General features: G+C 41.9%; 1 protein-coding gene across 4 annotated transcripts; it reads left to right on the forward strand.

The window, feature by feature from the left end:
- The first annotated feature begins 525 nt into the window (after window positions 1-525).
- krt222 (keratin 222) lies at window positions 526-21999 on the forward strand. 4 transcript variants are annotated; one of them, XM_085771839.1, is made up of 10 exons: window positions 526-786; window positions 1065-1268; window positions 5416-5498; window positions 6342-6495; window positions 9440-9748; window positions 11840-11965; window positions 12657-12877; window positions 17365-17585; window positions 18405-18507; window positions 20649-21998. In XM_085771839.1, the coding sequence occupies exons 2-10, from the start codon at window positions 1071-1073 to the stop codon at window positions 20860-20862; spliced, it is 1629 nt and encodes a 542-aa protein (XP_085627965.1). In that variant the 5' UTR covers window positions 526-786; window positions 1065-1070; the 3' UTR covers window positions 20863-21998. The 4 variants fall into 4 exon arrangements, with proteins under 4 accessions (XP_085627965.1, XP_085627174.1, XP_085626378.1 ...); XM_085771048.1 differs by having other exon boundaries at window positions 527-786; window positions 1060-1268; XM_085770252.1 differs by having other exon boundaries at window positions 536-666; window positions 1060-1268; window positions 20649-21999.
- The last annotated feature ends 1550 nt before the right edge of the window (window positions 22000-23549 follow it).

Consider the following 23549-nt stretch of genomic DNA (forward strand, 5'->3'; position numbering starts at 1 on the left):
CCATAATAGTCTCTAGTGTGGTAACTGTGACATCTGTACACAGTGTATCTAAGGCAATACTGTCGGCACATTTAGAATATTTAGAAGATCAAACCTTTGTCCCAGACAGTCAGACACAAGCTTTGCTGAAACCTTATTGAGCAAGAGTTCACTCTGCTCAAAGTGTGTATATGGACACAGGCGTCACATTAATTGCAGTGCATGTAACCTCCTATTTGTGTAGCACACAAACACACAAAAACACCCACACATGCAGCTCCTGTCACCATCTCTCCCTGAACATTCCCTCCGCAGCTTGTGTCTCCCTGTTTGAAAGCGGCTCAGTAATCCTGGATCAGAGAGCACAAAGGGCCCCAGAGTGCTGGTGATGTAAGCACACACTGTGTCCAGCAGCCACCTACCCCACCACCGCTCTCCCCTCTCCAAAACACCGTTTTGGGTGGTGACGTGGTGACGCCGAGGAACCCATCCTTATCGTTTGCCGAGCCTGGAGAAAGAACTACCCGCTGCTCATACAAGCAGTGATAACAAGCAGAGCTGATGGCAGCCTTTGCTGTGTCTCAGGGGCCTTCTGCTGCTACTGCTGCTGCTGCTGATGACCTGGATCACAGTGGGAAGGGAGAAAGTGTTGACCAGCTTGCTGTAGAGGAATGTGGCTAAGCTGTGGTGAGTGGTGGACTGGCTCAGTGTGATCAGGAAAAAAAAAAAAAAAAAGAACGACTGAGGGACCTTTGCTACCTGTTACTGCATTTTACTGTGCTTTATTCGTGGAAGGCCACATCTCAGGTGAGTATCGCTGGGTAAACATTTACTTAGTTAACGCCTCTGGCAGCGTGTGATCGCACACTGGGTGGCAGATTGTTTGCTGTGAAAGTTGTAACTTTATATTACTGTGTATACATTCAGCAGGAAACCTAAGTAAGTCAGCCGGTCGCGTATTATTTGCATATTCTGACCAGCAGCTGGGCCGGGCTGTGACATTTGACTGTGTGGGGAAATATCCGTGGCTCGTCTCTCTCTGGCGTGCGCCTGCAAACATGTTGGTGCACACTCTGTCAGGACAGGTGTCCATGGACCTGATGCAGGACTCCGGTCAAACCATGTGGGGTCTGAACACCCGCTTGAAGAGCCTGCTGGAGCAGGTGAACAGGCTGCAGGAGGCAAACCAGCACCTGGAGGCTCAGATAGGCAACTGGGGCAACAGGACTGCCTCTCGATCCCAGGAATGGTCCCAGCAGGAGCAGACTGTGAAGGAGCTCCGTGCCCAGGTCAGACTCACATTTTGTTGTTGAAATGTTTAATAATTACTCCATCCTTTATGATTGGTAGAGTTATTTAAAACAGGTGGAAATTTGTAGAGAAAGGCCACAATACAGATGTCGGACACATCATTTTTTCCTGGCTTGGTGTTTTGTGCTTCAGGTTATTCTCCATTACATCAGTTCACGGCTGTAGGCTGGCAGAGAACAGGAGCAGGTGCATATTATCAAGCAGTAATGACTGTGATAAAAAACAGGGACAGAGTCAATTAGTGGTGTTGATGGACAGCTGCATGCGATGTGTCAACAGCGTCAAATACAGGCCAGGTAAGTAAGGCAGCTAAATGGCAGCGGTGCAACCCAGATGTGTAGACAGACAGATGCTGCAGCGCCGCTTCTGCTTTTTAATGAGTCAAAAAGCAACAGGTCGGTCACATTCATGAAGCTTGGTTCAAGGACCGACCGACAGTGTCACTGTCATCAAACTGAAAAGTGAGATTCCAAAGAAACACGTCGAAACACACTGAAAGGGGAAATTCATAGAGATGAAATGTAAACCCTCAGAATGTACATAATCCCAGGAGGTGAGAGGTAATGCCACATCAAACTAACTTGCTGCAGAGGATTAGGAGCATAATATATATGTGTGTGTGTGTGTGTGTAATTACGTCAGGATCAAGGACAGCGAGACACAGCAAGAATGCTGGCTGGCTCACACAGAAAGAATGTGGAAATCTTTATTACCTTAAAGGCTGTTCTGCTCAGTGGACCATTAACACCTACGTACCAGCATGGTGCCTCACATGACTTGACTTGATGGTTTACACCAACTGCTTGGTTATGGGATCTCTAGGTGCTGTAATGACTCCCTTGATTCATTGCAAACCAGGTCACTGAGCTCATCTGAGAGCTTTGCAAATGAGCCTATGACTACGGCAGACGCAAACAAACCCGGCTAGTTTCACTGATCACTAATCCAGAGAATGCTGTCATGTTAACATGTAGGATTACGTTCCAATTTTCTTCTTTAAAACTCCTTTATGTCATCGCTTTACAGCACAAACGTAATGATGGGTAATCAGCCTGTGAGATGATCTCACTCACCCATCTCACAAGGGCCTACAATTTTTTTGTTTATTTAACAGGGACAATACATACAACATTCCCACAAAAAATGGAAAATGCGATGCATACAAGAAGTCTAGCTTCAGCTAATTTGCAGTCTTTGTCCCTGGTCAGGTTTAGAATAGGATCAAATATACTGAATAATATAGTGAATAGGTACCATGAATAAATAAACACAGCTGCAAAATTCAGATTAAACAATTACACAAGTTCAATTTAACATTAAACATTAATAAAGTGCTGTATTGACAATGACTCGAGAGATGTTAATGTTCACATTTCTGCTGCTGCTTAAGCCAATGTTTAACTTTATCACTAAACCTCTTTGGTTCTGTTTGGGATTTAAAGCAGAAGTAAGTGGTCCGGTCGTTTTCGCTAATGCTGCGTTCCAGGCAGGCTTTTGAAATCGTAAATTACAGCTTCAAGTCACAACTTACGACTTTGTAGCGTTCCAGGCAACCCACTCGTGTTTTTCCGACCTGTTTTACCGGTGAAAGTCACTATAACGGCCACTCGTAACTTCCGACCCGTGAACTTGTACCAGATCGAACTGGTACGACTTCACAGTCGGAAAAATACGAGTTTCCTTGAACGCACCATAACAGTCCTCGTCCCTACGTCGCCACATTCACGGCGTCCCTTGGCTGCACACACAGCCCTGCATGCCGTTCTCTCTCCTCATTGGATAAAAACTGTAGGATACGATAAATGTTTTCTCCTCGGCTCAGAGCAGAGCAGAGGGACTGACAGACCCGTGTTTCAGACCAAACACTCTATGTAAGTGATTGCTGTCGGAAGATATAACTATTTAAGACTTATATTAACACAAATATATCACTTACTTCTGCTTTAATTTCTGATGTTAAAGAATTCCATAGGTGTGTACTTTGCAAGTACAAGTCGAAAGATCTAAGAAAAACATCCACGTGGGCGTATTACAGTGTTTATTAAATACATGTTATGGAATATTCCATGTTATCTTTGGCTTTCCCTCAACAAGGGTGTGTCTTTTCCTTGGAGTGTTTCACTCCTAAGAAAACAACCAGAAATTAGGGTGTGTTACCATTTCCATGCAGGTGATAAAAGATGAGGAGCCAGTTTTTGTGCTTGGGATTTAATGATACTTATGGTTTGTGTAATATCAAGACGGCTTGTGAGAATCAAATGAAACCGTGGAATTGTATGATTCATGTCCAATGATTCAGTAAGGCTGAACATATGGATACAGTTGGTTGGCTGCACTGAAGAGAGATACTGGCTGAGTTCCATACTGTATGGGGTGTATAATAAGTATACAACCTGTTGAGTGCTGATTGGCCATCTGACCCTGAAGGTGAGGTTTGAAGAAGAAAGGTATGGTAAAAAGGTGGAAAGAAAGAAAGAAAGAAAGAAAGAAAGAAAGAAAGAAAGAAAGAAAGAAAGAAAGAAAGAAAGAAAGAAAGAAAGACAAAAGTGTAGATAAGTAATAAAAAAAACAAGAAAATTTCCTCGCAGGAATTTTGTAAGTGCCACGGGGTTCGCTGTTGGTGTGTGATCTCTGTCAACATGGGAATCAAACCCACAACCTTAAGATCAAAAGTAAGGCCTACAGACACGGGCTCTCTCTCATATCTCTCTCTCCGAATATTGACATTGTGGTCTGTGTGTGTGTGTGTGTGTGTGTGTGTGTGTGTGTGTGTGTGTGTGCTGCATCCTGCTGCCAGGGATGTGAAAGCGCTGCCCCACCCTCTGACACTCTGGGCCAGAGAGAGAGAGAGAGAGGTGAAGTAGGAAACAGTGACAACGCACCACAGAGACCAATGTCTCAATCAGAAACAGTTGATGAATGTATGAGAACATTCAAGTTAAAATAACTTAATAATAATAAGTATATCTGTTCCCTGAAGGCAACGCACATCAGCAATTTTACATGCATTTACCTCAATAACAACTCTATCTCGTAACGTTCCGTTATTATCTCATCGCGTGGTGGAGTTGTTGGATTGTGTATTTGATGAGTTTGATGAGGGAAACCAAGAAATCCCGTAGCGTATAGCTCTGAGCAGCTCGCAGTTCTGCTCCGCCGTTCTAAAAACAGCTTGCACCGACAATTAAAGGTAACGAACCTACTCCTAAAACTATAGGGATTATGGCAATGGGCCAATTTGCCAAAATGATGAACTATCCCTTTAAAGTAACTAGTAACTATAACTAATTACATAAACATGCCCAACACTGGTGGGGAAAAGGCTAAAAAGGGTCAGTGAAATGAATTGATTAACTGCAGAGATATCAGAGGAGGCTCTAATTAATGAATTGGTCTCAGCTGTGGCTCTGGCCTGAAGCTCAAAAGTTGCCATGGTAACTTGAGGGGTTACCACGACGATAGATTGAACCCCAGAAGAGGCAGGCAAAAACAGAGAGAAAGAGCGGGATTCTCCTTAAAACGGAAGCTCCTATCAGAACAAGAAGCAGACCGTGAGCGGAATGAGACCGTCCTGAACACGTTGATATGTTTTTGATGTTTCAAGAATATATATTTAGAAGCTACAGTATCGCAAGCTGAAAGAAAGTGGCGCTTCTGCTTTTCTCTGGAAATCTGCTCCAAATTTTGTATTGGAGTCAATGGGCATGCAGCTGGATGGGACTGGCCTTACTCAGAGGCTCATAAATTCTGTGAGTCTCTCTGGTTTTCCAAGCACATTGTGAAAGAGATGATGAGTTTGGCTATAACTGTGGAAAAAGTCAAGTGTAAGAGAGTGTAATTTGTGGCAGGGGGCATTGTGTAAAGAGAAAGATTTCAGACCAATTCTGAGAGCTTCTCTGAGTAACTATGACAGTAACGCAGTAACTCTGTAACTATGAAATAGCTATAGAGTAGAGATCACTGCCAGGGCACTAATAAATGAAAAATATACACATACAGTATAATGCATAAAACTGCATGTAAACTCAGGGCTCTTATTGACAGCTGAAAAAAAAAACTGTATGTTTTTCTATGTTGTCTGCACATTCCTTGATCTAATCTAATGTTATTGTGTTATATTAACAGGTTGGTAAAATGCTGATGGAGAATGCCCAGCTGGCACTGCAGTCTGACACCATGAAGTCCAAAGCTGCTGTCATCCAGGCCAGGTCAGCTAACTCTCCCCTTTCTCATTCACTACAGTCCAGCCTTTATTGAATCGGAATTAAAACACATCCCATAAACAAGAAGTTATTGTAATAGTTTATACTCTAAGTGATGAAATGTTTCTGGATTTTAAATGGTGACATTAAATACATGCCCAGAGAAATTATGGGGTTATCAATACGGAACCATAAAGTCTGTAAATGTACTAAGTAAATCTGTAGAATAAATATGAGTGAGTTCCTGTTTTCATCCATTTCTAGTCCTCTGTTATCTAACTCAGGCCGGTTCCCAAACCTGTGAGCCAACCTGCATATAAATCCAGGCCAGGCTTTGTGCCGCGTCGGCACTTTCACTTATGTATTGATGCAGAGTGACACTGAACCCACCACCACCCCTCCCTCATACCCTGCACACACACACACACACACACACACACACACACACACACCATCTCCCTACTGTCAGCTGTTAACCCATTCAGCGCAGTGGCAGCACACTGGAGCTTATCAGAAACACCTGTTCTATTTATAGCTCCAGCGATGTGTCCTGACCAGCTGACTGTAACTGGACTGTGGCTCACACACACATAGGATGACATCTTGTTCCTTTTACGTACAGCCATGATGATGTAGTCCGTCTGCACTCGGGCTCGCTTTTGCATCAACTTAAAATGAATATTTGATGAGACTTTGAATGAATGAATGTATTTTCCCCTTACATGATTGTCCTGACCAAGACCTCATCTCCATGTGCTCATATGAAATTCATATTTAGCCAACTCATACATAATTAACAGGAAGCACTGAATGAGGATCAATAGATGACCTATTCCGTTGTCATCATAGATGTGAGGCAGAGGAGCACAACACCCGGCGTCTGGAGCAACAGGTGGCTCTGCTCAGGGAGTCAAAGAGGAAGGCGGATCAGAGCAGCATGACGCTGCAAGCAGACATTCACCGCTCCATGACCGAGCTGCAGATGATGCACCAGGAGTTTGAGGTCACTAAATGTACTGCAAGTGCTTGTTATGACATCTTCTTTTTATTCCTTGCTGGTCTATTTTACTGTGACATCCTTCTATCTGCTACACTACAACCTTATTTACTTAAATGTACACTGTTCATCCACATATTAAACATATAATGTTATTGTTTACTATGGTAGAAAGACAGCGGAGTACATTGCACCTAATAAAATTGGCAGAAAATACGAAAACCAACATATAAATAAATGATTAACCTGTTTCAATATTGAAAGTTATGCTTGGTGGGGGAGCCCTGCAGGTAAACACCGTGCAAGTGAATAACCCAGCAAATATAAGACAGTTTGGGTTTGGGCAGGACTATGTGAGGTGTTGTGGACATTATGGTAGAGTAAAGTAAAGTATGCCTTTATTTATCCCACAGTGGGGAAATTCACAGGGTTACAGCAGCAGTACATACTTACAAATACGTTCACACATGCCGTGCCCACTGTGGTGGACTGGTAAAAATATATATATATATATATATATATAAATATAAATATAGGACAAACAAGATACAGAGAGATGCTAAGATATTAAAAAGAGATATAAAAAAATATCTAGATATAAAACAGTGCAGCTGTGGGTAGGGGGGGTTATTGCACATAGAGACAGGGTATTGCACATGTGCTGTTGTCTGGTTACTGGGAGTCTTGTTATAGAGTAAATGGTAAAATGGTAAAACCATCTAACTGGACAGAATTGGAGTTTCTTTATAAAGTTGTCTGGGACTGAGCAGGTAGACACTGCTGGAACATAGGACTCTCTTGAACTCAGGATGGCAGTCTTCCTGGAAATATTAGGTTCATAAACATTCATGTTAGCACTGACATGTGGAAGGCACTGGCAGTGATCAGGAGGAATGTTCTGAGCCAATCTGAATCCAAGAGGGGAGTGGAGAGAATGGCCCGTAACAAACACTCTACGCTCCAACACAAACGGTGGAGGAGTTTGGACAAGTGGGTGACTTTGTTGTTTCTCCATTTAAGATGTTGCAATATGTTTTCACTTTCGGCAAAAGTGCAGACGTGTTGGGTGGTAATGAGTTGGATCAGGTAGTGGGACAGGCCTGCTAGACCAAAGTAACTTATCTTTTGAAGAAAGTTCATTTTGTTTATTTTATTGGTGAAACAGTGCACTATTTACTGGCCATGCTATTCTATAGATCATAATGTCTTTCAGAATGATTTAACTGGAGTGACACTAAGTTTTGTACAGGCATTTCTATTCCCTCAGGAGCAGTTTTAATCATTTTAATGAATTTGCCTTCAGGTATTTTTTTTTTATTTGCTACATTTACCAATTAGATGCTGTTTCATTATCCTAAGGGCGACTAGTGCATATTTAATGTTAGCATGCTGACACACTTAAGATGAACACAGTAATCACTGCTGACATTAGCGTGTAGCTCCAGGTTGAAAGCTAATGTTAAAGGGATAGTTCAACATTTTGGCAAATTGGCCCATTGCCATAATCCCTACTGTATATACTCATAGCAGTAGGATTGTTGTTAATTGTTAATTGTCAGTGCAAGCTGTTTTTAGATCAGTGGAGCAGAGAAACCAGCTGCTCAGCTAACGCTATGGAAGCATATGATATTTCCGGGTTTCCCCCATCAAACGCATCAAATACACAATCCAACAACTCCAAAACGCTCTGGTGGACAAGTTGTGACCTACACATTCACTACACTATGAAATAATCATGCAGTATTACAAAATTGAGTTGTTTTTGAGGCAAATGCGTAGCCGGAACTACATTTCAGACACGGCTTCTGGGCGGAGTGATTTCAAAAGCAAGTAGTTCTGAGTATTTGCTTCGTGTGCCGTAATGTTACATAAATATTCGTACCATGATGAATGAACAGGTCACAACTTGTCAACAAGAGCGTTTTAAGGTTGTTGGATTGTGTATTTGATGAGTTTGATGAGGGAAACCAAGAAATCCCGTTAGCCTCCGTAGCGTATAGCTCTGAGCAGCTCGCAGCTCTGCTCCGCTGATCTAAAAACAGCTTGCACCGACAATTAAAGGTAATGAACCTACTCCTAAAACCAGAGGGATTATGCCAATAGGCCAATTTGCCAAAATGTTGAATATATCCCTTTAAGCTAAATACTAAAGGCAATAAGGCCCAGCCTCATGGAGATGCTAGCGTGGCTGTGGACTAGGACTTGATTTGTGCAACAGTGAAGGTCGTCAAGATGGCAGCGACCGAGGGTCAGGTGTGTCCATCACTGTGAACAGTCTGTGGTCATACTGGACAGCACAGTCATGCACTCTAAATAGGAGGGAGGAATATGGAGCTACGCAATTTAAGACACAGCAATACTGCATCTCACCATGGCAAATGTGACCACCAACCCTGGGTAGAGGCCCCGCCATTTTCTGTGTTTATGTACATGTGTATTTACACGCATGTGTGACAACATCTCCTGATTCCTCTCGTCCTCTCATTCTTACCTCATCTGCCCCTCTCCTCGCTTTTCTCTCCTTCCTCCTTCTCTTCATTTCCTGCTGACTAATACCTCCAGCCCTCTACTCCTGTGTCTTTTCACACACACACATAGCTACTACATGTATGCAGGGCTCAATTACCAAATTTTGTTTTTCTCCTGCCTCTGCATTGCGTTGGCTGTCTCACTGCCCTGTACCACACACACACACACACACAAAAACTACACACACACACACACACACACACTCTCTCTCTCGCTCTTTTTCTCCTTTACATCCATTCACCGACATATTCACAACTAATTTAATCTCCTTTTGTCTTGTTTTTCCTTTTCTACTCTGCCTCTTTACATCATTCACTCTCTTCTCACCCTCTCTTTGTATCTCTCTCTGTCTCTCCGTCTTTCACTCCCCCTCCCTCCCTCCCTCCCTCTCCTCTTTCTCCCTCTGGTTGGCTGTTTGCAGGCAGCCCAGGCTCTGCAGCTGCAGCGGGCCAGCTCCTGTGATGCCCTGTTAGCAACAACGACCACAGCAGCAGCAACGGCAGGAGGGGAGGAGGATGGCACAGGGATGGAGCTCACCCAGCTCCTCGACCGAATCAGAGCGCAGTGCGACCACAACAGACTTCCCGGCCCTGTTGAGCGACAACACAGCCTGGGCTCGGTCTCAAATCCACCTCCTGGCTTGGTGGGGCCTAGCCAGTCTGGAGCTGGAGCAGCAGCAGCAGCAGCAGCAGCAGCAGCATCCAGATCACACAGAGGAGCTCTCAGTGAGGTATGTGTCTCCTCCTGCATCTTCACCTCATCTTTTCTTCTGGACCTGTTTCATGTTGTCCTGGCCCACTGCCAGACAGACACGCCCTCAAAGACCAACTCCAGGCTCTCACATAAGCAAGACTGACGGATGTATGTGCTTGACTGAAGTTAATGGTTAGTTGTGGTATTTGTTGACTGTGGTGAAAGGCTCACCGCTGAACACACACAAGCCTCTCCCTCCTTTCTGTGTATGTGTGTGTTTGTACAGTACAGTATATCATTGCAGGTTATTGCATGACTTTGCGTGATAGCCGTCTCTATCTTTGCCATATTCAGTGCTATACACTATTACAGAGACATGTTACACAAATGATCGGTTACTACTCTGTATGAATGACTGACTCCTCATCTTCATTAATTATTGATGAAATTACAACCCAAGCATCTCATCTGTCTTGCAGATTTGTTTTTATCCCTCATCTACTGTAATAATAGCAGCATTCTGTATGTTGAAGTTTTTTAAGCAAACCTTTCTCTCCGTTTAGGTACCTTCTTATTATCCCAGTGTTGCTGTTCCACAGCACAATGACTTTGGTCTGACAGTGACAATAAAGTGCTTTTGGCCAGAGGCTGCAAGCTACCACAGTGTTAAATCAGAGCAGGTTTTATGTTTACATCAGACCCACTTTGTCCTACTAAAGTAACTGTTACACAATGCTGCAGTCAAACTGGCGTGGTGTCCATAATTATATCATTATACATCATCATATACGTATCATTATGCCATATGATCATTGGTGATGTTTAAGTTTAACCTTAAGCAAAAGCAAATTTGTCTTTTCATGATGGATATACTAACATATCATTAAGTGGATATGATACTGTTATACAATGAAAACCTGTCCTCTGTTTTAACCTGCATGGGTTGACAGTGTTGACATTAAAGCTACAGTTGTTAGTTTAAAGCTGCCATGTGGGGGTTTTCTTCCATAGAAACAAAAGTTATGTTCACATTGAGTGTCAGTCATTAAAATGCAGTGTGTATCTTTGAAGGGTGATAAACATGTGGAATGCATCTTTTTGATCTAGAACATTTGCCAAATCATTTGTTTTGAATAATTTAAGTCCAACTTTATTCATCAGTTTTATTCCACACTGACATTGTGGGCAATATGACATAATATGTATTTGCTTGTGCTGTTGGTGGAAGGGAGTTGTGTGAAAACAGTGGAGTCTTTTCTGGCCTGTAGCATGTGTGTGATCCAAACAAAACTGGAATGTGACCAGTGGCGAAGAACTCCACAGGGAACCTTTAAAATGCTCAAAACAAAAACAAAAAAACTATTTAACTGTACATAATTGAGATCAATGATGGTGAATGAGCGAATCAGTAACACTGCATCTTATTACTGTACCTGAGATGGTGCAGTTATAATGAAATTAACCCAAACTATGAGTTACTGAGGTAAATGCTGAAGGGGGAAACTTTGTTATCGGTAATAAATTGCTGATGGAGGATATTTTCTGCCTAAAATCTCTTGTTGCATAATTCTATTAATAAAAGAAAAACTTTGAATGCAGTGAAACAGGAACATTTGTGATAAGGAAAGTCTTTTTTTCTTTTTTGTCAAGATATTGTCATAACCGAGACCCATGACTGCTTCACTGCATTTGAATGGTACAGCTGCACAGTGTGTTAACACAGTCTGTACACTACAGTTTTGTGTACACTTAGGCCGGTGTGCCTGATCCGTCTGTTTACTTAAACGGAGGCGCACACTATCAACAGCACCACCTGAGGCTGCCTGACTGAACGCCAGTCGTTAAAAATTAAATTGTTATCGATAAGGTGTGTCTCAGTGTGTGAGGTGCTTTGTGTGTTTCTCATCAGGCTTGACTTGTTTATCTACCACAGATATCAATATCAAGTACTAACCATTAGTTACAGCTCATAATCTCAATGATGCAATTATTTGGCAAGTAACAGTTCTTACAATTTGTCTCAATGTTTATGACTGTTGTGATGTGTTTGCCAGTCATGGGATTTAAAAGGTTTGGCTGCATGGGTCCTTTACCCCTTTTTAAAGTCTGATCTCCTCACCTCACCCAGGAGGAGGCAGCCTGGGCTCAGGTGAGCCTCGGGGGCGCTGCCCTGAGAGAGGCACGAGCTGAACTAGCTGAGGCCAGGAAGCAATGGCACTCCCTGCAAGTGGAGATTGAGACTCTGCATGCCTTGGTAAGAACCCCCCACCCCCAAACTATCACAGTGCTACTGCATTATTCTAATAATTATTAGTCCTATTCATTTTACCGAAAAATAAACACATCCTGTGAGGCCTAGCTCCACAATAAAATCATGAATGGCAAAAAGAAAAGGCTTTTTACATGTTTTGAGGGATACATTTAGAAGTGCCTGCACCAAACTGACAGTTGATCCACTGGTTTTTGAGACATCCCATTCGTGTCCCTGTTTTGTTGCCACAGCAGAAAAGTAAGCTGATTACCAAACTAATTAGGATTCATCCCCCTGGGACTATGATTGTCTGTACAACATTGGATTGAAATCAATTAAACAGACTTGGTACAATGGTGACAAATGGTACGGCTCATAGACATTCTCCTGGAGAAGCTAGAGCCTGGCTGCTAGCATGATAAAACACCAACAATGTAACAACCTGAACACAATGTAATAGAATGTTCTGTAACGTTTTAATACATCTCCTAATTATAAAAATGTATTTCTTATCACATTCCATGCTGTTTATTACATTTTATTTAAATTTTAAACACTGCATTGCATAATTATTTTTACTATGTTACATGTAATATGATAAACTGCTACATGGTATTTTGTAACCAGTTATTTAAAAGCATACATAGGCTACAACTGTCCAGTTATTTTGCTAATCTGTCCTTTTGTTGTCCAGGAGAAAGGCCTGGAGACCTCCTTGCAGCACACGCAGCGCATGTACTCCAGCCAGCTGCAGGACCTTTCCCAGGTGATCGTTGGACTGGAGAGCGAGTTAGAGCAGGTGAGGGACGGTCTGGCCACGCAGCGCCAGCGCCACAGCCAGCTCCTCAACACCAAGATGAGGCTGGAGCGAGAGATTGCCACATACCGACGTCTGCTGGAGCGGGAAGAGGGCAGGTGAGGGCAAGAGGCAACGAGGAAGTTCATGAGAGTTTGTGGTTTCAGCAGGAACCAGGAAATGTATTTTTTTCTGGCTGGTTGAAGTTAAATAACTGCAACTGAAAATTAAACAAGCACACACATGTTAACTGAGGAAAGATATAAACTTCCTTCATAGCACTTAAAGGGATAGTTCAACATTTCGGCAAATTCTCCCATTGTCATAAACCCTATAGTCTTAGCAGTAGGTGCGTTACCTTTATTTGTCAGTGCAAACTATTTTTAGAGCCATGAGTTGCTCAGAGCTACGCTATGGAGGCTGATGGGATTTCTTGGTTTCCCTCATCAAACTCATCAAATACACAATCCAACAACTCCAAAACGCTCTGGTGGACAAGTTGTGACCTGAACATTCACCACGCTATGAGATAATAACAGAACGTTATGAGACAGAGTTGTTTTAGAGGTAAATTCATGCAAAACCGTTGATGCGCGATGCACGTTACCGTCGGGGGCAGTTTTTCAGCAAGCAGTCTCTGCATTTACTCTGTCTCGTAGCGTTCCGTTATTATCTCATAGCGTGGTGAATGTGCAGGTCACAACTTGTCCATGACAGCGTTTTGGAGTTGTTGGATTGTGTATTTGATGAATTTGATGAGGAAAACCAAGAAATTCCATGAGCCTCCGTAGTGTAGCTCTGAGCAGCTTGCAGCTCTGCTCCACCGTTCTAAAAATAGCTTGCACCGACAAATAAAGGTAACGAACCTACTGCTATGACAATAGGGATTATGGCAATGGGACAATTTGCCAAAAATGTTGAACTATTCCTTTAAGAATGTAAACAAACTTATTTCACAGCCATGTCCTTTACTGATCTGTCAACTAGATGCTGTCATGTGTTTATATCTATACAACAGTCAAAGACTCCTATTCTATCCTGGATTATGTAGACTTTATCTTTACAGAAAATGATAATCCACAATAATAGTAGGATGAGACAGACTCAGGCCGTAGAGCCCTCCCACGCAATGTAGTGACATGCAGGAGCAGTGATTGGAAATCGGTGTTTCGTAGAAAACACAAATAATAACCAAGGTTAAATGGACTAAGTTTCCACTGCTGAATCAGAACTTAAAAATGCAGCTCTGTCTATAATCAAACAAGATGACAGAACGCAGACAGTCTGTCAGCATCACACTGTTTTATTAGGGAATGTTCCGTTCTTTTTCCACGGCCTTTAATTATCCTCACGTGTGAGTTGGACTGCGAGGAGACACCTCATGTCGACCCCCAGAGCAATTGGATACGTTTGCTTGCGTCAAACATATTAACCTGATTTTATAGTTAGAGGAAGGTAATTTTGTTTTATCACCCCTGTAAGGAGTAAGAGAGTGACTGATGTGCCGCTTTTGGTTTTCCTCCTTTCTTTAGACCACAGACACTTTTCATTCAATGCCTGACACTGAGTGATGTTACTGATGCAAGAAGAGACACTACTTGGCATCTGAAATTCGCTTTGTTTGTTCATATTTGAGAAGGGTGGACACTAAGTGGATAGCCAGCAAATACGGGCTCAAAGGGCTGTGTAACAAATACAAGAAAGAGCAGATCGAGGACATCCTCATATAGTGGAAAAAGGCTTTCTTAGTGAAAGATCAGCAGCCATGAAACCACACAGGTTTCTGAGCTGGGTATGTCTGCAAACCAACCAAAGAAAAGACACAAAGGATGACACTGTGCAAGAGTTCATGTGTATTCATGGTTGAGGACTCTTTATCTATTCTGTCATCATATGAAGACACACATCGGTGCTAATAAAATATAGTTATTCGATAACAGAAGTAAATGGTTTGTGCCAAATGCTAATGTCAATGTGTTAGCATGCTTAGAGTGGTAATGCAAACATGCTATTGGTGAACAGGTATATCTTTATGACTCTCATCATGTTAATTTATAACGTGTTAGCATGTTACTATATCTACTGCAGCACAATATACAAACATACAGAGACTACAATTGAAGGTAATGGTCATTTCTTTAGTTTTGCAGATACTTGTACACACACCGAGGTATGGTGGCTTTGTTTCATTTGCATGACACTCATAGAAAGTGGGAACAAATAAGAAAAAAGCACATTAGCATACACAGGTCTCATGGGAAGAGAATACAGTCACACAGTTGCTGGGTTAGTGAAGAGGTGAATGGAAATAAGAGCCAAAATGAAACAAGATCCAGTTCTTGGATTGGATGCTACATTTCCAGTTAATTTATCCCCTTTCCTGCATCCTGCCAACTGGTGCTCATGGATGGTGTAATTGTGTGTCTGTCTCTGGGGCATCACTGACATGCCTCCACCTGTGGATTGATTGTCACATTAATCTCGCTGGTGGTTTTACCACACACCTCTGTAATTCTCCTACGGTATATGGACCATTTGATGTGTCCTGATGTGGTGGGTGGTCCAGGCTTGGTACACAACCCTCCATCTTAGAATCCAGAGTCTCATTTGGACTGGCTTTGTTCATCATCAAGGTTGTGATTCTTTGAGCTGATACTGCTAAGTTTATTTCATCTTTTATTTTTTTTTGACTTGGCCCACCCCGGAGACAGAAGAACTGAAGTTCTCTTAATGTTTTGACTGCACAGACCATCAACTTGCTACAACTCAAGAACATGCTCCTTACAGAGCTAAGGATTGGGTGGTGCCTCCTTGTATCCAGTAGGTAACTGTAGGTCATGTAGATTTTTTGTTTTGGCATTTGAAATTGAAATTGTTAATCTTTGAGATATTACCACATCTTGACTAGCCAAGCCCCTTCTGCAGGAGTTGGCTGCTGACCACACCCACTCTGGGTCACAGCAATCGAGTGGCAACTTGTCACTGGCTAAACACCAAGACAAAAGACCTAGGTGTATCTGAATAATCTGTTTGACTCCCTGATGAAGGCTTGATGCCGAAACGCGTCATAGTCATTTTAAACATGTCATTGTGACAATGCCAGATTAATTAAAGGTATTTTTATTAACTCAAGAGAGTGCCTTGGAGTTTTTCTTTGTTTTTCCATAAATTTAATTAATTTGGATATGACTTGGAAAGGCACAGGCATGTCTATAAATCATTCTGGCAATACAGATCACAGTAAAATAAAACCAAACCAAACCAAACCAAACCAGAGAGACAGGATTGGAAAGATCTGGAAAAGGCTACAGCAATTATCTGCTGCACTGAAGGTTTCCAAGAGCACAGTTTTCACCGTAACACATTCAGTGAAGAAGTTAAAAAAAGGAACCAGGACCCAATGGTTACTCTGACTGAGCACAGTGTGAAGGTTATGTATCAAGAGGGGAGACACTTCTGGAAGGACAAACATCTCTGAAGGATTCCACTTGGCCAAAAACACATGAAAGCAGATTGGAGTTTATAAAACACACCCGATTTTCCGTTATGATTAAACAAAGACTGAACTTTTTGACCTTATTCTAAAACCATCATGTCTAATGGAAGTCAGGGTGTTTTCCAGTGTCAGTGATGGACAGAATGATCAGCGTTGAGGGGAAGCTGAATGGAGGGACGTACTGGAGCTCAGACTGACCCTCCAAAAGGGACATGACCTGAAGCATTCACCCACAACAATACAGGAGCGGCTTAGGGACAACTCTGTGAATGCCCTTCTGTCTGAGCTCTGACCAGAAAATGGCTGTTTACTCATGTTTTAGCTGGGGCATCCTATGGCTCAATGGGTTGAGCAGGCGCCCCATGTCCTCGCTGCAGCGGCCCCAGTCTGATTCCCCACGGCAGCCTCTTGGCCCTTTGCTGCATGTCATTCCCCCTCTCCATCTCCCTATTTCCTGTCTGTCTCTCCAACTTGCCTACCAATTAAAGGTCCAGTGTGTATAATCGGCAAGATTTATTTGCAAAATCTGAATATAGCCTACCACCCATGAGTATATTTGTGTATATAATTGCTATAGGATAAAATTTGTTTGGTTTTCGTAGCCTTATAATTCTTCTTTTATATCTACATATACTGTAGCAAGGGTCTTGTTTTAGAGAATGTACATCTTGCGCTGCCATGTTTTATGTTCATAAATAAACCAATGATGAAGAAGGAGGAAGGAAAGAAGGAGTAGGAAACAGCAGACATATGGTAAAATGGTTTAGATCTTCACCTCATCGCTCCATGCTGAAATACTCCCAGTCGTCCCAGTTGTGGTAAACAAGTTTTTTTGTCCCGAGAGGCCACCGTCACTTTGCCGACGGGAGGGGTGAGTTCGAGCGAGTGAGTGAGCTTTGCAGAATCTGAATGTAGATGTCACGGTTTTCCTTCGATTTTACACACTGGATCTTTAAAGCACCCCAAAAAATCATATTTTAGCTGTGTCAGGCCACCAAATGACAAAACATAAACACAGTGAAGGGGTCTGAATATATACTCTGAATGCTTTGCAGTGCTGTCCTTTTGGCTCTGCTCACTCTGTTCTACTGTATATCCTTGTGGCTGCAGGTACATGGGTCGTGAAGCGCAGCCGATCAGTCTGAGACCTTGGAGGTCCTCTGTGGTGGAGCTGAAGGAGAACGGGCTGGAGAACGGTTTCAGTGACCCTGCACTTACTCCAGATGAACCCAAGTCAGAGCCTCTGCCTGAAATACCTTCACTCCTCCCAGCAGAGAACGGGATAAGGAAGAGCATACTGCACAGACAGCAAAGCCTTGTGATACTCACAGGTCAGATAACTCACAAGTAGGGCTGCAACTAACCATTATTTTCATTATCGATTAATCTGTCGATTATTTAATCGATTAGTTGTTTGGTCGATAAAATGTTAAAAATGTTGAAAAATGTTGAAAAATGTCAGTGTTTCCCAAACCACAAGATGACGTCTTCAAATGTCTATTTTTGTCCACAAACCAAATAGAGACTCAGTTTATTGTCATAAAGGAGCAAAGAAACCAGAAATATTCACATTTAAGAAGATGAAATTAGAGAATTTTGACTCTTTTTTTCTTGAAAAACTACTCAAACCGATTATTCGATTATCAGAATAGTTGACGGTTATCTATTAAAGGTATAATATGTAGGAATTACCCCCATCTAGCGGTGCGGTTGCATATCGGAACGTATTCTTGATGTTGCATTCACGTGAAATCGGGCAGACGTCAGACAGACAACAGACGCTGCATGTAACAGGATAAACAAGCGTCTATGTAAACAAGTGGTCCGCCAGCACAAGGCAAAACAATACAGGCCTGACAATATGTTGTCATGGCGATGTCGTATTGTTTACCTGACCCACGTTTTACCGTCTTTCTCTCCTCAAGTAAAATGACATCCGGTTGGTTTGCTGACGGCCGTCTGCCTGACTGCACCTGAATGCAACATCAGTGCCTCGGTCCTTCCTTACACTACACTTCCTTTTGCTAATAAAAAGCCAAATAAGTTACACACTGTGGCTTTAATGTTCAGTTAATCGGTTAATTGTTGCAACTCTACACACACTCATTCACTCACTCACTGCAATCATTGTGGATGATGTCTTCTCACAGAGCCAGAGCAAGATAAAGACCTGCCAATCTCCACTGTGAAGACTCAGGAGATTCTTCAGGGCAACGTGGTGCGGGAGAGCGCCGAGGGTCACGGCACCATCGAGTAAGTATTGATCTCTGTTTATTGACCTGCAGTCAGCACCTCTGCTTCAGTCTTAAATGTAGGCAATTTCTAGCTTCATCACTTTGTAGTGCACTTTTTCATTACTCAGATTTAAACGCCTCTTTACCTACAAAGTAATACAGTTTCTTGATGGGTTAAAACCCAAGAGACCTTTATGTACATCTCTCAGTTACACGCCTCAGGCTTTTACTCACTTAAGCTTTTTTTTAATTGACTCATTTGTTCGCGATGACACAGTGGTTCAGGTCCTCCCCACCTGGCGACGTCTGGACCAGCAGACAAGATGTACACACTCTAAAAGGATTTTTTTTTTTTCTTTACATGTCATACAACTTACAAAGCTTAATCGTTTAGTTGGCCGCACAGGTTCCCATGACTGATTTGTCACTGCGCTGCATGGGAATTTTCCTTTCTTTAATGGCTCATGTTTGATGTGGAGGTACCCGCCTGGTGTGCAGTCTTCAGGGTGGAGCACCTGTTATTGTTGGATGAGACATGGGTGGAATTCTTTGTTTATGCTTCAGGTGTTACCAGTCACACACAAATCCACAAAGCCACACACACACACACACACACACACACACACACACACACACACACACACACACACACACAGACACACACTTGCATAATGTCCACAGAGAGCTGCAGGCACACACAGCCCCTGCCAGCCCAGGCACATGCATGTTTTTAAAGAGAAATTGTGATCACAAGAACTTTGCTTCACAAATGAGGGTAATTATGCGAGTTTACAACAAGTGAACACTCCCTAACCCATGTTAAATCAATAAGAACAACATGAAACAAAAGACAAAAAGTAAACAACAGCACATCCACACACAAAAAAAGGCTTGTTTTCACAACACTCACATCAGCAGTTATTTATTGAAGATTTTCCCTGCCAAAAGCAAACTCCTCATATGCAGGTAAAGCTATCAAGAAAACCCTCATAGCATAATGACAGATATGTCAGGCTCTACATGCCTCAAATAAGGTTCCCAAATCTTATGTGATACATGTTAGGTATTCCAATGAGACTAAATCAAGCAGCACTTTTTGCCAGCCACTTATGGTTGTTATCCTACTTCTCCTTCTTGTTCTTTCTGAGGAAATCCTACTTCCCATGCGTGAAAAATCAAACTTTGCAGAAAGGTCCAGTCCCATGCCAGATTGCCTCAGTTGCAAAAACAGGCCAGTAGTCCTGATGGTGGCGCTACAGCAAGCTTCTAAAGTTCAACATTTTGAAAATTCACAACAAATCAATATGCTACAGATTTGCAACTTTCACCAAAACGTGGCCCCAATACTGAAGAAACATTTGTACATTTAAACCTTTTTTTTTTCTTTTTCAAAAAACTGTAAAACTTATTAAACCTATACTGTATCTTCTCCCACAATTTTTGCTCAATTTGACGCCAAACTTTCTACAGAGCATCTTCAGACTGTCCTATACAGTACACAAATGATCCACACTGATTTTTTAATTTATCGAAAATTAAGCCTACAATGGATCAAGATGTTTGACTGAAAACGGTATTGTAAACATATACCTGCAAATTCTTGCTAAATACATTTTCCATGTTCATTTTTAAGACTGTTTTTGGAGTCATGGCAGATGATGTTTGGTAAATATGAGAATTTTATCTCAAAAAGCTTAATAATTACTCCTTAAAACTGCACAAATCATAACTGATCTTGTTGCTGTAGATACAGCTGAATAAATAAAGTAGGTTCCTGTTCTGGAGAGTTGCATCCCATTGAGTTTACTGACAGGATCCCAAGTTGTGATCACAGCAAATATATAGGTAGCAAATATATAATAGTATAAGGTCATACTTACGACACTTCAAACTGTCACATCCCAGCAGCAAAATGTTCTCTCCTGCTGCCCCCTAGTGTCACTGAGCAGTATATTGAACAACCTGCCTCACCTACTGCTGTTGTATATAATGAATAAATCAAAGGCCGAGAGGATTATTTACTTTTTCATCTTTGCTACGGCCAATCTCACACGGATTTACAAGATGCACAGTAAAACCACATGAATAGAAAGAATTGTATGTTATGACCGTATATCATTCTCACCTTTTATTCTCATGTCGCCTAACCTGTCTTGTCAGGACGGAGAAGATCGACAAGGTGATAAAGCAGTGGGAGGGTTCTTTCTTCAGAGGGAATCCCAAGCTGCGGAAGAAGTCGGTGTCGCTGCGCTTCGACCTGCACATGGCGGCGGCGGACGAGGGGTGTGCCCAGACCAAACAGGACAGCCTCCCTGACGTGGAGGTGCGTCTCATCATGAAGAGATCCCGCAGCATCCCGAGCATCACGCAGTAACTCTGCCACCAGCCGATCAGAGTCACCGACACCGGTTTGCAGCTGTTTGTGGTAATAATACAGGCCACGCCGAAGTAGCGTGTCTGCCTTGTTGACATCTGGGATATTGCCATCCATTACCATCATGCTTGATATAAATTTAAAACTGACATTGAACTTTGGATCAAACAAAGATTTCTCTTATCAGATCTCGACCTTGGCAGGATAAGCATCACCCACCAGGCTTTTGTGCTGATCTAATGGGGCCATTTTTATAGCATCAAAAAGTCACTACAGATATATCAGATGTACATTCATTACGGATGATAACAATTTAATATGCAAACATATTTCTCCATCATCATTCCAGACGAGGAAAAAGTGTCTCTCAGCACTGGCATGACTTCAGTATGAGGTCACCGAACGAAGGAGATTATATCGACCATATGACTCTGCCTAACTACAGCATTTAATTTGAATTAACACACTGCAGAAGGCTGTGTAGGTAGATGGAGATGAACGGAGGTGTAGAGTTACAGAACACTATGAGCTGCTGTGAACTATCTGGGTGGGTTTTTGTAAAAATTGATTTTCAGTAAGGGATTGTGCGGAAATTATTAGGGGGAGGAGAGGAGGGGCTCAGAAAATAGGTTTTGATTTGTTAAATGTCTCTCTAGAGGGCGTGTCATTTGTCACTTTACTACCACAGCCCATGCAGTATAATTTCTCTATATTTTGAATCTTAACAGATTCAAACTCTATTGTGAATTAACATATAGACCAATGTAAATGTGCCATATAAAGTGACAATGACAGCTTTCTGTTCAAAAATAAAGAATGGTTGGAATAATCTGGTCAAAAAGTCAAAGTGCTGAACATTTAGTCAAGAATTTTGTTATGTTTCCTATAACAAGGTTATATCATATTAAAGAGCATCTTAACACTAATTTACACGTACAGTCACTTTATTAGACTGATGACCCTGGTCCCATTTTATAATGTTAAGTGCAACAGGAGTTATTTTCCTATGATGTAACCTGAGACTGACTTCAGCTGAGATTAGCCATAACAGGAATACCACAGTAAATACTACTTTCACTAATGAAGCAAAGCCTGCAATACACTGGGTCAGATGGAGCTGCAAAATGTTCCCATCGTCCTCTTTGGCTGTCAGTTACAGTGATGCCCTGTGTACTATTGCTGCCTATTGTATCAGCCCCATCACCACCCAGCATCCACCTGCAGGCTCTTTATTTCCTCATCACTCCTTTAGACTTCAGACTGTATTATTGTCATTGCACAAGTACAACGAAATTGGTTGCGATTCCATTGGTGCAGAAAGAATAAATACAACAAAGAATAAATAATAGATTAAAAACTCAAAAAAAAAAAAGAATAAAAAAAGAAATCACACACAGTTGCACCAACAACCATCTTGTAACCATTTCACAGCTTCATTTGCAGCTTACATATTGCACATTGGTTTAAACAGCATTCAGGGCAGCAATAGCCCTTGGGTAAAAACTGTCTGTCTGTCCTTTATTGAAGAGCCCTGTATCTCCTGGCTGACCAGGATGAGATGAGTCCCTCAGTATGTTCCTGGCTTTTTCAAAGCAGCGGGATTTAGTGTGTAGTATTCACAGGGAGTGATGAGGTTGGAGCCTAGATGCTAAACTCAAATGTGTTCTGTTGCTGCAACAAACATTTCAGTCATGATTTTTCTGACAGAACTAAGATAGTTGAAACTGGAATACACAAAATCATCTACCCAATTCAGCAGGCCTATATTACAGTGTGATTTTGAAATATTCCTCTTTATCAAGTGTAGGGTCCAATGAAAATGAGAGTGGAACCGTGTGCAGCCCCCCCTCCTTATCTAGATCATTTCCTACAATCCCTAAATGCTTGCACTGCAGACACTTGGAGCATTTACAAGAAGAACATCAGCACTGAGGCATATCCAGAATGAGTGTACTGTTCTCTGTGTGGAGAAACAAAATATATTACAACTCAAACTAATAATGTAGCTAGCTACATTTTATGATGCATTATTCCTTAAAAACTGCTCACTGTGATCCTAACAGCAGTGAGGCTCATAACACTCAGTGTCTCAGAGAATTTAGATTCCCTGTCTTAACCAGAGGAGGGCAGTATTTGTAAATAGTTCACACTGCAGTGTCTCTTCAATGCTCCACGCAGGTTGTGTAACACATGCTTTGTTACACCTTAGATTCAGAGTTTTTATGCTTATGTTTTGAGTTGGCACCAAAGATATGAAAATGAAAAATGGACTGTTGTGCATTGCATTTGGGTGCCTCGGAATATGTTGAGAAATATTAATATATATATTATCTATGCAGTTATGTTTGATTTTGCTTTGCTTCATGAAGCACACTCTTCATCTTGGGAGCTCTGTAACTTCAAAATGAAGCATTATGCTTTTATCTTAAAATATATCATTTAAAATAAAACAGAAATCTGAGCAGATTTTTGTGTGTGTGCGTCTGTCAAAAAAAGTGTGTTTCTGTCACAATCTGCACGTGACTTACTAGAAGACATAGTGATTTCATTTATGATAGCAGAGGCTTTGATGTTGGGGTGCACGGAAGAAAATGTTCACCTTTTGTCACACATTCACCACACACACATGCCAGTCTCGTACACAAACATTTCTAAGCCCACCCATGTACAACTTTCAGAAAGTGAAA

This window comes from Trachurus japonicus, chromosome 1 (genome assembly GCF_045865225.1).
Source record: "Trachurus japonicus isolate A0001 chromosome 1, Traja_1.0".
In the NCBI taxonomy this organism is placed as follows: domain Eukaryota; kingdom Metazoa; phylum Chordata; class Actinopteri; order Carangiformes; family Carangidae; genus Trachurus; species Trachurus japonicus.